Source organism: Phalaenopsis equestris, unplaced genomic scaffold, assembly GCF_001263595.1.
Source record: "Phalaenopsis equestris unplaced genomic scaffold, ASM126359v1 Scaffold206200, whole genome shotgun sequence".
In the NCBI taxonomy this organism is placed as follows: Eukaryota; Viridiplantae; Streptophyta; class Magnoliopsida; order Asparagales; family Orchidaceae; genus Phalaenopsis; species Phalaenopsis equestris.
This window is the reverse complement of record NW_018225623.1, coordinates 176,059-190,897: the sequence shown is the minus strand read 5'-3', so window position 1 is coordinate 190,897 and position 14,839 is coordinate 176,059. Positions and strand designations below refer to the sequence as shown.

The 14,839-nt window shown below is 33.1% G+C and overlaps 1 protein-coding gene across 2 annotated transcripts; it reads left to right on the top strand.

Annotated features, from left to right (window-relative positions):
* Positions 1-1,257: 1,257 nt before the first annotated feature.
* Positions 1,258-14,785, top strand: LOC110036412 (putative pentatricopeptide repeat-containing protein At3g16890, mitochondrial). Of its 2 annotated transcripts, none has more exons than XM_020740848.1 (2): positions 1,258-3,855; positions 14,229-14,785. In XM_020740848.1, the coding sequence occupies exon 1, from the start codon at positions 1,341-1,343 to the stop codon at positions 3,495-3,497; it is 2,157 nt and encodes a 718-aa protein (XP_020596507.1). In that variant the 5' UTR covers positions 1,258-1,340; the 3' UTR covers positions 3,498-3,855; positions 14,229-14,785. The 2 variants fall into 2 exon arrangements, with proteins under 2 accessions (XP_020596507.1, XP_020596508.1); XM_020740849.1 differs by having other exon boundaries at positions 13,370-14,785.
* Positions 14,786-14,839: the final 54 nt, after the last annotated feature.

The following is a 14,839-nucleotide window of genomic DNA, read 5'->3' as shown; positions in this document are numbered from 1 at the left end:
TATATATATATGCTAAGGTGATGGTAGTTGATTACTTTATGATTTGATTATTGCTTTGTTTGACTACTAGACTAAATGGTAGGCCAATTGCTTATGTGTTTGAAAGGATATTAGAGAAACTCTTTGAATAGCGCCAATATTTATCTTTTATTGGTGTTCATGCTTAGCAAGGAAATATAAATGTTAAAGTGTTTTTAAAACTAACATGTTTTTTTTATAAGAGTTGCATGTTCATGTTTATGCCCCTAAGAATGATATAGTAGGATGTGATGCTTGACACCTAGCTATATGTGATATATTTGCTTGTGATTGTACATGTTCATGTATTACCTCTATTTTGTAGGCTTAATTAGTATATAGTTTAGAAATATAAATGTAATTTAAATTAAAACAATGTGTAAAATCGGTAGGAGTAGGATGAATAGGATGGGCTGCATAGCTTGGTGATACCAAGTTAGGCCTAAAAGACCAACACCAAGACAAAGACAAATTAATCAAAATTAAAGAATAGAGAAGGCCCACACTTATAACTTGACTACAAGTTTATCTTTTTTCTCCAGGGTGTACTGCGGTACCCACCTGCATCAGTCTTTTCTTATATTATTTGATTTGTTCAATATGTGTTTGTTGATGTGCATATATTGTTTTGGTTATTGTTTTGGTACATAAGATACACATAAGATACATTTTTTTTTTTGTTAATGTGTAAAATTTAATAAGATTAATCTTCTTCCAAACTTAATTAACTTGAAATCAAGAATTAAATGAAATCAAACAAATAAAATTAAATTCCCTTAGGAAAACAATAAAATAAAATGACTTGGAAATCATAGAAATAATAACTGATATCTACATCAATTAATATTCTCATTTTTTGCACCTCATCTAGTGTATATAAGTGGACATCCCATAGTGAGGATGATGGTCTTTCATGAGAAGTTACATAAACATAAAAATTATATTTTTGATCACATTCAATACATACAGTAATGTACATGCTATGTCTCGAACCAAATAAGAAGTTAATAAAATCTAAAAAGTTATAAAATTTTATTTTAGCTAAGATAAATTTCATGCTTATGTATGAGACACTATCTATAAGATAAGTCACAAGCCTCCCTCAAAGTTTCAAAATCTAAACAAAAACCTTACCCATTTAAGGAATGAATAAAATCTATTCTTTTGGTCCTACCCTAATATGCATGTAATAAATATGAAAATCTTGGTGGTACACATGTAAATGTATAAGACTTGATGGGTGTGCATGTAAATGCCCCATTTTGGGGGAAAACTCAACTTCCCCTGCGGCTCGTACGTCGTCGCCACCGCTCACGGTGACCATGAGAAGCTTTCCTCTCCCAAACCTCCTTCAATCAATCACGAAGAAGTTGAAGGACGACTCCATCTTCAGCCGCAACTCCAATCCCTCCATCTCTTCGTGTAAGTTCTCCACAACAGAAAACCCTTTAAATTCCAGTTGCAGTCAGTCTATTCGATCTTCAAATTCACAAAAACCCACTTGGTGTGAAAATAGAATCCAAAACGATCATCTGGTTAACCCATTCCGCCTCTCTGAGGTCCTCTCAAAAAAGAACTGGTTTTTTGTCTTACGAACTGAGTATAATTCTGGTTTTCTGGATTCAAAATCTTTCATCAGTATATTACAGCGACAGCAAGACCCTAGTCACTCACTCAAATTCTACATCTGGGCTTTTAGTATCCGACCAGAGTTGGCGAAGGATAAGTCGGTTCAAAGAGCACTTTCTGATATTTTTTGGAGGAAGGGCCCTGTGGTTTTGTCTATTGAGCTAATGAAGGAGATTAGAGATTCTGGGCTTCGAATTACAGGGGATCTGCTATGCATTCTTATTGTAAGTTGGGGTAGATTAGGGCTTGCAAAATATGCAAACGAAGTGTTTGGACAAATACACCACCTTAGCCTTAAACCAAGTACCAGAATTTACAATTCTGTGATCTATGCATTGGTTAAGGCGAATGCCCTTGATCTCGCCTACTTGAAATTCCAACAAATGGCATCTGATAACTGCTATCCCGATCAATTTACATACAATGCCCTTATCCATGGTTTGTGCAAGTCAGGGATAGTTGAGGAGGCACTCAGATTGGTGAGGAAAATGCAGAATTTTGAGACAACAGTAAATGTGTTCACTTACACAATGCTGGTTGATGGGTTTTGTAATGCAAAGAAGGTTGATGAGGCATTTAGGGTTTTGGATATGATGAAGAATAGGATGGTTGTTCCTAATGATGCTACATTTCGGTCATTGATCCATGGAGTCTTTCGATGTTTAAAACCAATCAGTGCTTACGAGAAATTGAGTGAGTTCCTAGAAAAATATTGTGTTCTCCATGTAAATGCTTGTAGCACAATGTTATATTGCCTTTCGAAGGCTAATATGGCCACAGAAGCTACTAATTTTATTGAGAGAATGGGAAAGAAAGGTTTTGTTTTGGATACTTCTACATTCAGCCTTGTTATGGCTTGCATGGTTAGGGTGTTGCAACTAGCTGAAGCCTGTAGGTTTTTTGATGATTTTGTTCGTAAGGGAGGTAAACCAGGTTTTAATACATACCTTTTGCTTATTGAACATTTATTGAAGGATGGAAAAGTTGTGGAATCAAGGAGATATCTGAAAAGTATGGTCATGGATAATATTTTATGTAGTATTCAATCATATAACATGTTGATTGATTTATTTATCAAAGCTGAAATGAGGGAGGAGGCATTGAAATTTTTTTATGAAATGCCACATATGGGTTTTTATCCGAATCTAATAACATTCAACACACTTATCAGTGGTTATTCTCGTGTTGGAAATATAAATATGGCAAAAAATCTTTTGAAGATGCTCTTAGAACATGGATTCAAGCCTGATGTTTTCACATTCAGCTCCATGATAGATGGTCTTTGTAGAGCCCACCAACTTGATGATGCTTTTGATTGCTTTAATGAGATGGTAGAATGGGGTGTTACACCAAATGCGGTAACTTATAATATACTGATTAGATCGCTCTGTGCTGTAGGGGATGCTCGCAGATCAATGAAGTTGTTCTTAAAGATGAAAGCCGAAGGTATTATACCAGATGTTTTCTCATTCAATTCTCTCATCACAAGCTTTTGTAAGATGAATAGGATTGATAAAGCACGGAACCTTTTTTATTCGATGGTGAGATTTGGTGTAGTTCCAGATACATATACATATAATGCTTTTATAAAAGCTTTATGTGATGAAACGAGAATTGATGAAGCCAAAGAGGTTGTATTGGTGATGAGGACCAATGGTTGTAATGCAAATGAATATTCTTATAAATGCATTATAGATGCAATTTATCGAAAAGGCTGTTTGGAGGAAGCTCATGAATTGTTTCGTCACTGTGAAAGCATAGGTGTTTATATTTCTGATCCTATTGTTAGATTTGGTACTCAAATTATTGGCACAGAAGAGAAGAGTAAATTAAGTGCATTACAAAAGTGAAAACTATGTTAATGTATTGATCATTGTATTGCATTGATCCACTTTACCTTGGATTTATCTTGGTGGTTGCATCAGAGAAAGTTGTCCATGGAATCAGCAACAACCGGGCAATCAGAATATTCCAAACTTTTTATGATCAATCTGATACAAAATGGCACTCTCAGTCATAGTTTTGGCTGTGGATCTAGCAGAGGCAAAATTGATTATTTATAGCTTTATCCCAGCACATTTTATGGCCTATATGTGCTCCTGCATCCATGGATCACTACTGAAAAATATCTTTGTTCTGGCTCAAGTTTTTATGATTCTTTGATGGAGCTACCCACAATTCATGTTCAAAGTGGGGCATCATTTGGAGGTATTTCTTATTTACTGTTAAAAAAAATCATTAATGTTTGTTGCTAGTACAATTTTTTGTTACTCCATGAAGTTTAGTGCTATTTCACTTTCATGTTTTATTACATTAACTATTACGTAAAATAATTAAACTAATGGAAGTGCTTCACAATTTAAACAAGGAAAGAAGAGTTACACTCAAAATAAAACCCAAAATGGGGTTATTCTGCGAGTAGGATAACCTATCAAATATTGCCTAATGAAACAATGTTTGAAACTCTTCCACATTTTTATTTGCTTGCTCAAAGTGGTAATTTTACTTTTTCAACAAACTGTACAAACACCAAGAATTATTGACTAAGCCAATTTTAGCAATTCCGCACATGGGTCTTATATGGGTAGATATCATTGGCTTATGTTTATGCCCTTATAAGAACCAAGGAAACATAGCATAAGTTCATTGTCACTAGGCTTCCATGATCTTCATGAACCACATAAATATTAAAGTCTAAAAAGATGCAAGCTCAACCCTCAAATCATTGTAGTTAACTTCCTGCAATATTGCTGAGCTCTTTAATTACCTTTAGGTTATTTGGTGATACAAATTGAACTTGGTGCTAATTGTAGCTTTTTATTCGATGGGCTTAAGGTTTAAATCTTGGTGTTAGGAGGATTGTTGAAATCTTCAAAATTCCATGATTTGGATATCTTATTTAGTTGTAATTTTGAATTTGTTAACTCGATCTGCAATTTGAAGAGAGAAGATTCACATTAATGTCTTGGGATTCATTGCAAGTCAAGAAATTATTGTACTTGCTAAAACATCCCTTGTCACTCAAAAGTCTAACAGGAGAACACCCTCTGGAGGCTACTAATGAACCAAGCGTTCGATAAGCTGCTCGTGACTTGACTTGATTAAAGCTTGTTCACTACCATTGATTAACTAATCAAATAAGTTTGAATATATTTATAAATTCTCTGTTGTTAAATAAATAAACTTAAATTATGTTCATAGAAAATATTATAGAAACTCATTTAAAGTTTGATATGAGTTTTGATAAACACTCAATGCTAGAAAAGATGTACGTCGAAGAAGCGACATGTGAACAAACCAAGCTTGATAATATTTGGCTTGATAAAGTAGGACTCTTTTGTTAAGTTTCGTCAAACAAATTCCCATTTGCTAGGCTCAATAAGCTTGCTTTGATATGACTTGTTGATGCTTTTTTTTTTAAATGAGTCGCTTCTTTAAAGCTCTTTAATTTCAATATGAACAAGCTCAAACAAACTTTTGATAAATGAACTTGAACTTGAACATCATCACAAAAGCTCAAATCGATGAGCTATAAATACAAAGTATGCAGGAGCCATGAGCATGTCTTGTATGAGCTGCCAAATGAAGATGGCGACTCTATCAAATGGATGTTGCAATGATCTATAAATCTTTGAGGTATAACTTTATAGGTATCGAGATAAGTGTTGCTTACTTTTCCTTCTTTGCTTCCTAATCTACAAATTCAATATAAGAATAGCTTATTATTTCATCTCATCTCAGTGTGATCCACTTCAGCCAACGCCTTAACCATACTCATCTTCTATAGAATTAATGACGCGGTCCTCACAACCCAAGTGCTCCGGGCAACTCATAGCTGTGTTTATTAGCATGGCAAGTTTCCCAACATTATTCTTGATGATCATTTATTCATGTCTTTTATTGGATTGGTATAATAGGCTCACACTTCCATTCAACCCCCGTCATGGGAAGTTTTGTGAAGTCTATTTATACAAATCCTAATTTGGATAAATTTTTTCTTTGTACGTTTGACATGTTGTAAAAGATCAATTGAAATGCTTGTTGCCGATCTACACTTTGGACTTATTTATGAACTACTTATTATTTTCTCTTAGAGATTGCCCAAGAATAAAAACATGCAAAGTTGAATTATGGAGGTAAAACATAGTTCTTCCGCAATTTCTCAGCCTTAAAAAGAATTAAAAAGGTTTCGAAATGCCACGAGCATGTGCATAACATGCCAACTTGAGAGCAAGTGCAATTACATTGGTAAACATACGTAATTATACTTCAAAAGCCTAAAATGGTTAAGAGAAGTCTTTCCTTGAGAAAAAAAACCTTAGTAATTTATAGATATGCATTCCATGGCATAGTTGTGTCCCTATAAAAAAATTTAGAAGCACATAATCACATGGATTCATGTCCATAATTATGTGAAACTGTTGTTATGCATATTTCATATTTAGTGGTGTTGGTTTGCAAAAAATTGTAGGTGCATGTAACTTTTATGTTAAATTCTTCTTTCTCCCCCCTCTTTACAATGAATATATTAGATATTTAAACTCCAATTTCTTTCCTAATCAATTATGAAAAGAAAATTATGCTCTTTTGGGCTCATAGCTTTCAAGATAAGGGTCTGTTTGGGGCAAATGCAGTTATTTGAAGAAAAAAGCTGTGAAGCTGCTGCAGAAGAAACAGTTTTTCAAAAAACTGCATTGACTATTACAATTTTATTTTATTCTCAAAAAGTCAGACCGCAGCTTTCTGGCTGCACTACACTTTAACAACTCGAGTTGAAAAATAGTTTTATACCATGTAAATTTTGAAAGCAGTAAGAAGCGATTCCCCAAATAGAACTGTGATGGTGGTCTGAAAAGCAAAACGAACAGAAAGTTCTCTGTTGTTGAAGAGATTTTATCGCATAAGTTGGAGTTATCATTGTCCATTGTTGTTGAAGAGATTTTAAATTTGTTACTCAAAGTTTTTTGCACGACTTATAATCATATGAACTTTAAGCTATCACAAGTTTTATTAAAACTTTCATGTTATTTTTTTATGCACCTGTCTTTTTTAATGCGCTTTCTATCAATTTTCCAATATGATCACATTGTCTAGGTTAATCTCTCATTATTAAATTTTCATTAGTTGCCACTTTCAAGAGATTAATATATTTCTTTCTCAATATTTTCACCATACATCTAGTTTAATATTCAGTCACATTTAACAGAATCATTAGTGAATTATTATCTCATAATGCTGTAAAGGCTGGTAAAAAAAGAAATTTAATTTAATCAAATTAATGCTAGTCAGGAAACGGAGGGAAGGCCAACGAGATCCATTCGACCATGAGATGGAAATGAGAGAGCAAGATAGGGAGAGATGGTGAGTGATAAGTGCGGTGCATTTGCATGAGTGACGTGCAATGATGAGAGAGTTAATGCGCTGATCAAACGACAAGTGGCATTGGTCGAGCAAGTTTGTGATGCCAACATGTGTTGAGTACTCCCAACAGTGAAGTAGACATGCTTGGCATGTTGGATAGTGCCAAGCAAATGTACACGTCGAGTGTTAGGGGAGGTTATAAATACAAGATGGAGATGAACCGAACAACAGGGAAGCGAGGGGGGTAAGTTAAACAAACAAGTAAGGGTAAACAAACTATGTAGACAAATAGAATGAAATTTTGGAGGATATTGAACCATAAGCATCTTGTTTTTATCTTACAATTTAGAATTAAATTATTTTAGGGTGAAGTTTTGTTTATATATAACCTTTTATTGTTATGAACTTTTATGTTAGAAATTTAAAGTTACAAATTTGAAATGTAATAAAGATACAAACGATCAAATTGGTTGCCGGTAGTGCAAAGGAAGAAAGAGGAAAATTGAGGTATGCAATAATTTTGAAAAAAATTAAATTAAGGTGAATTAGTAATAGATCGAATGCTATTGTTTATAAATAACATCTTTAATTTTATGAGTGTGAGTAGGTGAAATTGACAAAAAAATGTTTTAAGTTGTGGAGAAGAAGGAGAGTGAAACCTGTGAAGGAACTTTAGCAAAATAATCAAGGTATGGATTTATCAATTTTGTTTAATACTACTAATTTAGTTATATATATATATATATATAATTTATTATTGATAATGTATAATTAAGATCCCAAATTAATTTTAAAAAAATGAAAGTTACACAAATGTAATTGCTGCATTTTTAACAAAATTATTTCAATTATAAGCTTATTATCATGCTTGGTTGTAGATTAAATTAAGATCGAAGTGAAAGTAGAATTTCAAAGAAATGAAAGTCAATAAATTTCATTAAAGGTTAACTTTATAAGTTAAAAATGAGGTAAGTAATTGTATTTTACTTTGTGTTGGTTATGGCTCTTTTAATTTAAATGCATTACTTGACTTTTATTATCTTTTTTAGAATCATGTTTGAAATGTTTAGATATATCATTAATTAATTAAATTAATTAAATATCTATTTCATTATAATCGCATAAGGTTTATAATGAATTTTAAATTGTTTCATATATTTCATTTATATTGAAAATTTAAAATATGATTCAAATGAGTAAAAGAAAGGTTATGATAATCAAGTGAAATGAATGTACAAGTCAATTCAAGGAATCACTCATTAATGGTATTATACCCACTCATATAAAAGTAGAAAATAATTGAAAAGGAAACAGAAATGAGTGTATCTTAAATGGTACAATATTGGACTCCTAAAATGACTTTTTAAATGAAATATAAATATACATGGTTGAAAATTTCTAATTAAATGAAATGTTACTTTGTAAGCATCTTGACCTACATTCATATAGCATGTATGCAAAAAATTAGTATAATGTATAATTCTAATTATTCACTAAGTTATTATAAAATTTAAGTTGTTGCTTAAATGCTTATTACAACAAAAACTCCTTTAAATTGAATGACTAATATGAGAGAATTTGCTTAAAAAGGAGAGGAGCAAATGCAATTATGCACCAAAAATCAATATTGTATCCTGTATAAGGTTTCTTTACTACTTGTTGTCACAAACTTGATTTGTTATATATGTGAGTTGGATGCAAATTAGAAATATTGATATTTAGTGGTTCTTATTTTTTGGATGTTTTTTTTCTTTATTTTTTGGATGTTATGTTTCAACTGTCCGAACCAAATTTTCTCAGATTTCCACTCCCCTTTAAGTTGGGTCGTATATACTGTAGAGACCGAGCTTGTTATTAAACTTTGAGGTGTTGAAAAGAGGAGCTTTAGTGAAGACATCAACAACTTGTTGGTGTGTCGAGATATAGCTTAGGTGTATAAGTCTCCCATTGATCTTTTTAGAGATGAAGTGTTTATCAATTTCAATATGCTTAGTCCTGTCATGATACACAAAATTCATTGCAATACTGATAGTTGTTTGATTTTCACAAAGATTTGTATAGGCTTATTACAAGAACATCTCAGTTTCCTTAATAATTTATAAATCCAGATCCCTTCACAGATCTTTATGGCAAGTGCTCTATAGTTTGCACTGCTTCTCGAAACAACAATTTGCTTTTTTACTTCTCCATGTAACTAGATTTCCCCATACATATGAGCAATAACTTATGATGGATCTTCTTTCAGTTAGTTTTCTAGTATCATTGTATACCTCTACTTCTCTATTTTTAATTTCTTAAAAAATTAATCCATAACCAAGTTTTTTCTTGAGAAACTTCAAAATCCCATAAACCCTCTCCAAATAATCTTCATTTGGGCTATTCATGTGTTGGCTCCAAATAATGACAAAATATCCAACTGGGGTGGAAAAGCCATACATATGAGCAATATCCAAATTGTTCTTAGTGTGATCATTAATAAATGTTACAAATCATCTGTGCTCGTTAATTATTTTTTATTTTGAAGGTTTCCAAATGTCAATATGAATGATAAAGAAATGATGTGCGGGTTTGTACTGAGACAGAGGATATACATGATGAGTATGTTTAACCAATTGACAGATTTCACACTGATAAAACTCTAATATTTTATTAATAAAGAGTTGCGGGTATAATTTTGCAATATAATAAAAATTGGAATGACTCAGATGATTGTATCATATTGAAACTTGACTTTCAACAGACTCAGAATCATGAGAAAAGAATAGTAGCGATGACACTTGTGTGTTAAGAGAATACTTCTTCTTAAGCAAGTATAGACTTTGATGCAATTCAACACTGTCAATCAGCTTTCCAAATCCACCACATGAAATTCACAAAAGTTAGAATCAAACTTACTAACCCGGCTCAGATCATGAGTGATCGTGCTAATTGAAAGTATGTTGCAATCTAGTTGGGAAACATATAGCACTGAATAAAACTGAATTTCTTTAGATTTTCACATCTCTTTTCCCAACAATTTTGGAGTGAGATCCATTTACAAGTCTAACAAATTTGGGGTTAGTGATATCCTGGTTGTTGATGAGAGCATGAATGTCTTTATTCATGTGATTAGAAGCACTTGAATCTATTATCCACGGTCGAATTCCTTCATTATTAGCAAGATATGAGGATATGATATCTTAGTATATTATTAAGCTAATAGACTCCGGAGTAGAAGTAGACACCCTCAATAAATCCTATGCACGTTTAAGGCTAGAAGAATATCTAGCTGCTAAAAGCTATCGAAGTGGAGAAACTTATGGGAGGAAAAAGCTATTGGCGGTTGCTGGCTAGTCGCTACCTGTGGCCGCCATGCTCGCTCAGGAAGAAGCAACTGGGTTGGCGGCAGGAAGGCTGGCTGCTACTTATGGCTAGAAAGCAGTGGAGATAAAAAGTTTGTAGGAAATCCAGAACAAAGAGGGAGCAGGAGCAGGATTGGCTTGTTGCTGCAAGGTGGAATCTCTTGAGCAGGTGGAACCCACTGCTCCTGCAAGATGGGAACAACAGAGAGAGGAGAAGGAATTTTATTGTGCAAGGTGGAATCTACTGCTCCCTGCAAGGTGGAATTTGGGTTGTTGCTTCTTGTGTTGTATTTGATGCAGGATTTTAGCCATTGCTCTCCTTGTTGCGGTATGTTGGACAGTCGACTGGATAAGCTGGGAAGGATCAACTGGTAGGTAAAGGCAAGGTCCACTGCTACGACCCTGCAGGGAAACATCGTGAGAAGAAAGAGGAGCTGAGAGGGCCTGCAGGGAGACTTCTTGGGCTGCCTGCTACAGAGAGAAGCTCCTGCGGAGGGCCTAATATTGACAAGAAAATGTTGTTGTTGCTGTGTTTGTTGTCCTTGCTACTGCAGGAAATGGATGTTGGGGCAGAACTAAAATAGAATTGAATAGTGCGGCTATCAGGAGGATTTCGAAGAGGGCTTGCAACCTGCAGGAAGAGTGTTGACTGTAGAGAAGAAGAGAATTTCGGCGGCCAACAAGGGTTTTGACAATAGAGGAAGGGCCTGTAGATCGGCCGCTGGGATTTCGGTGGCTGTTGGAGGAGTTTCAGTTGCTGAAAGAGGTTTATTTCTGAGCACTGATACTATGAAGAATTTATCTTGGGAGGAAAAATATCTCTTAAATTATTCACCAATAGGGTGCATATATATAGGGAAATGAACCCCTCCTTATTTACAAACTTATTAAACATATATCACATAAATTAGTAAATAAAATAATTCTGAATAAAAAAGTAAAAAATAGAAAAATAAAAAATAGGAAGGAAGTAAACTAATCAAATGTTTCCTCAGATATTTCAATCAGATACTCCAAAATTTAGAGGTGGTGGTCGGCCCATATAAAAGGTAAATAAGGATAGAATTAAATCTTCTCAGATTTACTCAATAAACATAAGTGCAATTACTATAATTCTGAAAATTGTTGCAATATTTCCTCGCATTGCAACTACTTTCATCGTTGTTGAGTTTAGAAGCTACATTTTTTGATCTCTCACAATGGTTGTTACTATCAGGAAATGACAAATTTATCTACTACCAATGCTACTGTTTGATTTTTTTTTAACCACAACAAATAAAGTGGATTCAATAGTTTAATTTATTTATATTTTTTATTTTAACTTTAAGAGTGCGTTTGTTTCAGCTGTGACTATATAAAATCTTAATTTAAAAGTTGTGGAAAATCTACTGTTTAAAAGCTGAATTTTTAGAATATGTTGTTCTGTTTGAATAATTTAGTTTTAAAAGTGTTTTTTTTAAAATATAAATACCCATCTGATCATATTATTTATAATTTTTATATGTATGTATGTATGTATTTATGCATATCGATAAGATTGAGGGTGAGCTTTTTGTTGACAATCTTTTGTTGACAATCATGGCTTTGCTGGTAATATTAATCTTGGCAGGAGTAAAATTTGGCAGGAGTAAAATTGTTGGTCCATATGGTTATACTGCTGCTGGTAATATTAATCTTGGCAGGAGTAAAATTGTTGGGTCCATATGGTTATACTGCTGCTTTTTACAAATGTTGTTGAGAAGTGGTTAAAAATGATGTTGATTTTGGCTATTCAGGATTTTTTTAAGGGTATTGATTTGCCTAAATACTTTAAATCCACTAATTGGGTTTTAATTCCTAAGAATAAGGATGGTATGCATTGGGATGTCATCAGGTCTATTAGTCTTAATTATATTATCTCTAAAATTGTTTCTAATATTGCGGTTTTTTGAAATTCAACCTTATCTTCACCTTCTTATATGTAAACAACAATCTAGCTTTGTTAAAGGCAAGTAGGTTGGTGAAAATGCTTTGATTGCCTAAGAATTGGTGTTTGATTTGGAGAAAAATGGGAGAGATGGTAATCTCAATTTCAAAATGGATTTTAGAAAGACATATAATACTTTAAGGTGAGAATTTCTTTTGGATGTCTTTAAAGCTAGAGGTTTTAATAATGCCTCTTGTTTTCTTATCAAAAAAATCATGGAAAACAATTACTATTCCATTTTGATAAATGGAAACAAGTGTGGTTGTTTCAAATTCTTTAGAGGCATAAAGAAAGTTGACCCGCTTTCACCTATTATTTTTATTGTTTTCTTTTATTATCTTTCAAGATATCTTAATATACTGTTCAGCAAATATCCTAGTATGTATTATGCTGATAAAGCTAATGTTGGGATTTTCCATCTTGCCTATGCTAATGATCTTGTGATATTCTCTAATTTTAATAAAAAGTCTATTAAAAGGCTTTGGAAGGCGCTGTAACATTTTCAAGAGGCTTATGGATTAGTGTTTAATTCTAGTAAGTGTTGTTTCTATTATGACGAAAAACTAGATTCATGATTATACTAATTGTGTTAAAGGTGACCTTTCCATCCTTTATTTGGGTTTCAAATTGGATAAAGGAAAAAGGAGAAGTCATCTTTTTGACAATCTCATTGATAAGATTAATAAGAGGATTTTATGTATTGGGACAATATTTTTCTTTCCTTTGGAGGCGAAGTAACTCTTTTGAAAGGCATGCTTACTTCTACTCCTCTTTATACTTTACTGTTTTTGAAGATTCCTTCCAGTATGTGCATTGGGTTGGTAATGATCATAGAATCCACTGGACGAGTTGGTTTAAACTTTGTAAACAAATTAAAACAGGTGGATTGGGTTTTAGAAGCATCAAGGTTTTTATAAAGATTAGTTTTATGAAATTGTGGTTCTAATTTAGAGTTGTTAATTCATTGTGGGCTCAAATGATGAGAAATAAATAAAGTGTTGACTGTCATCCTCTCTCTGTTACTATTAATATGGCTGATTCTTTTGTTTGGAAGGAAATGATGAAAGTTTCTAAAGAAACTAAAAGGTTTTGTTGGGATATTGGGGAAGACAACTGCAGTTTTTGGGATGCTGGAGTACTTGTTTTGACTGATCAATGCGAGGTCCTTATAATGTTAATGTGGTTGTTAGGGATTGCTGGGTTAATGGCGGTTGGGATGCTGGAGTACTTGTGATTTGGTAAGCAATTCAGATGCTTATTTGACTGCAAGTGTTCCCATTTTTAATGTTGTTAAGAAAGTTAAAATTAAAGGTCATTCTGGTGATTCTATTTCTAAGTCTTTTGCAAGTTCTTTTCAGTATAATGGTAGGCTTGATTTACATTGGGCATGGAATTCCTGGATCAAACATTCTCAGTCTTTTTGTCTTTTCGAGGTTGCTTCATCATGTTATTCCTAATGATGATATTTTTTAAGCTTAAATGTTTAAGGCTGCCTTCTTGTTGTCTTTGTGTAGACAACATGAGAAAGAGATGGAACATATTTTCATTAAGTGCTTTTTGCTAGAGGTTTGGAAAAAATGTTTTCAATTTTTTGACATGAAGATGGTACTAGTTTTTGCTCATTCTATTGTTGGTTCTATTAATGCGTGGAAGAAGATTGGTGGAGATTTATTTGCTTCTATTCCTATTATAGTTTTTTGGTTCATATGGATGATGAGAAATGAGGCGAAGCATCATGATAAAGTGCTAGATAGTTTCTATTCTTTTCGACTTATTATTAACTTTGTTTTTAAAATTCTTAAGTTCATGAGTTTTAAAAAGCCTATTAATAAGTTAGTCTTGAAGATTTTTCACAAGTTTAATATTTTTGTGCCTATGAAGCTTAATTCTAATATTGCTTTGGTTTTTTGGAGGAAACCACGATATGGTATTTTCAAATTCAATGCGAGTTGGAATTCTCACTCGACAGGTATTGGTGGTATGTGCAGAAATTAGGAAATTGTGATTCCTGTTTCTCCTATTGTTGCAGAAGCTGAGGCTATTATTAAGGCCTTATCCCTTGCTAAAACTGTGGTTGGAGCAGAATTATTGTGGAAATGGATTCTTTGCTTTTGTGGAAGTTGTGTAATTTACAAACGGATTACCCTTGGATCCTTATTGTGCATATGCAGAAAATTTTTGTTTTACAGCCTTTTTTACAAGTTGCTTGGTCTTCTACTCCTAGAGAAGTTACTAAGGTGGCAAATTGGGCTTCCATATGGAAGTCTTATTCCAGGTAATCTCTGGTAATAACTTGGTGCCAATTGAGATGTCTCGGCTTATCATTGGTGACTGTTTAGATATTCCTTTTATTAGAGTTAATCCTTGTTTCTTTTGATTGGTGTGAGTTGTACTTTGGTGGACGGTTCTTAGGTTTTTTTTTTATTTTTCTTGAGTGAGTTGTATTTCCTTTTCTTTTGGATTTAATAAAATTTTCTGTCAACCCCTTGAAATTTCTTTTTTGCAATAAAATTTCCCGCGGGAT

What these genes read in the sequence shown, in the direction of transcription:
- LOC110036412 (XM_020740848.1), top strand. Translation starts at nt 1,341, where the DNA reads ATGAGAAGCTTTCCTCTCCCAAACCTCCTTCAATCAATCACGAAGAAG.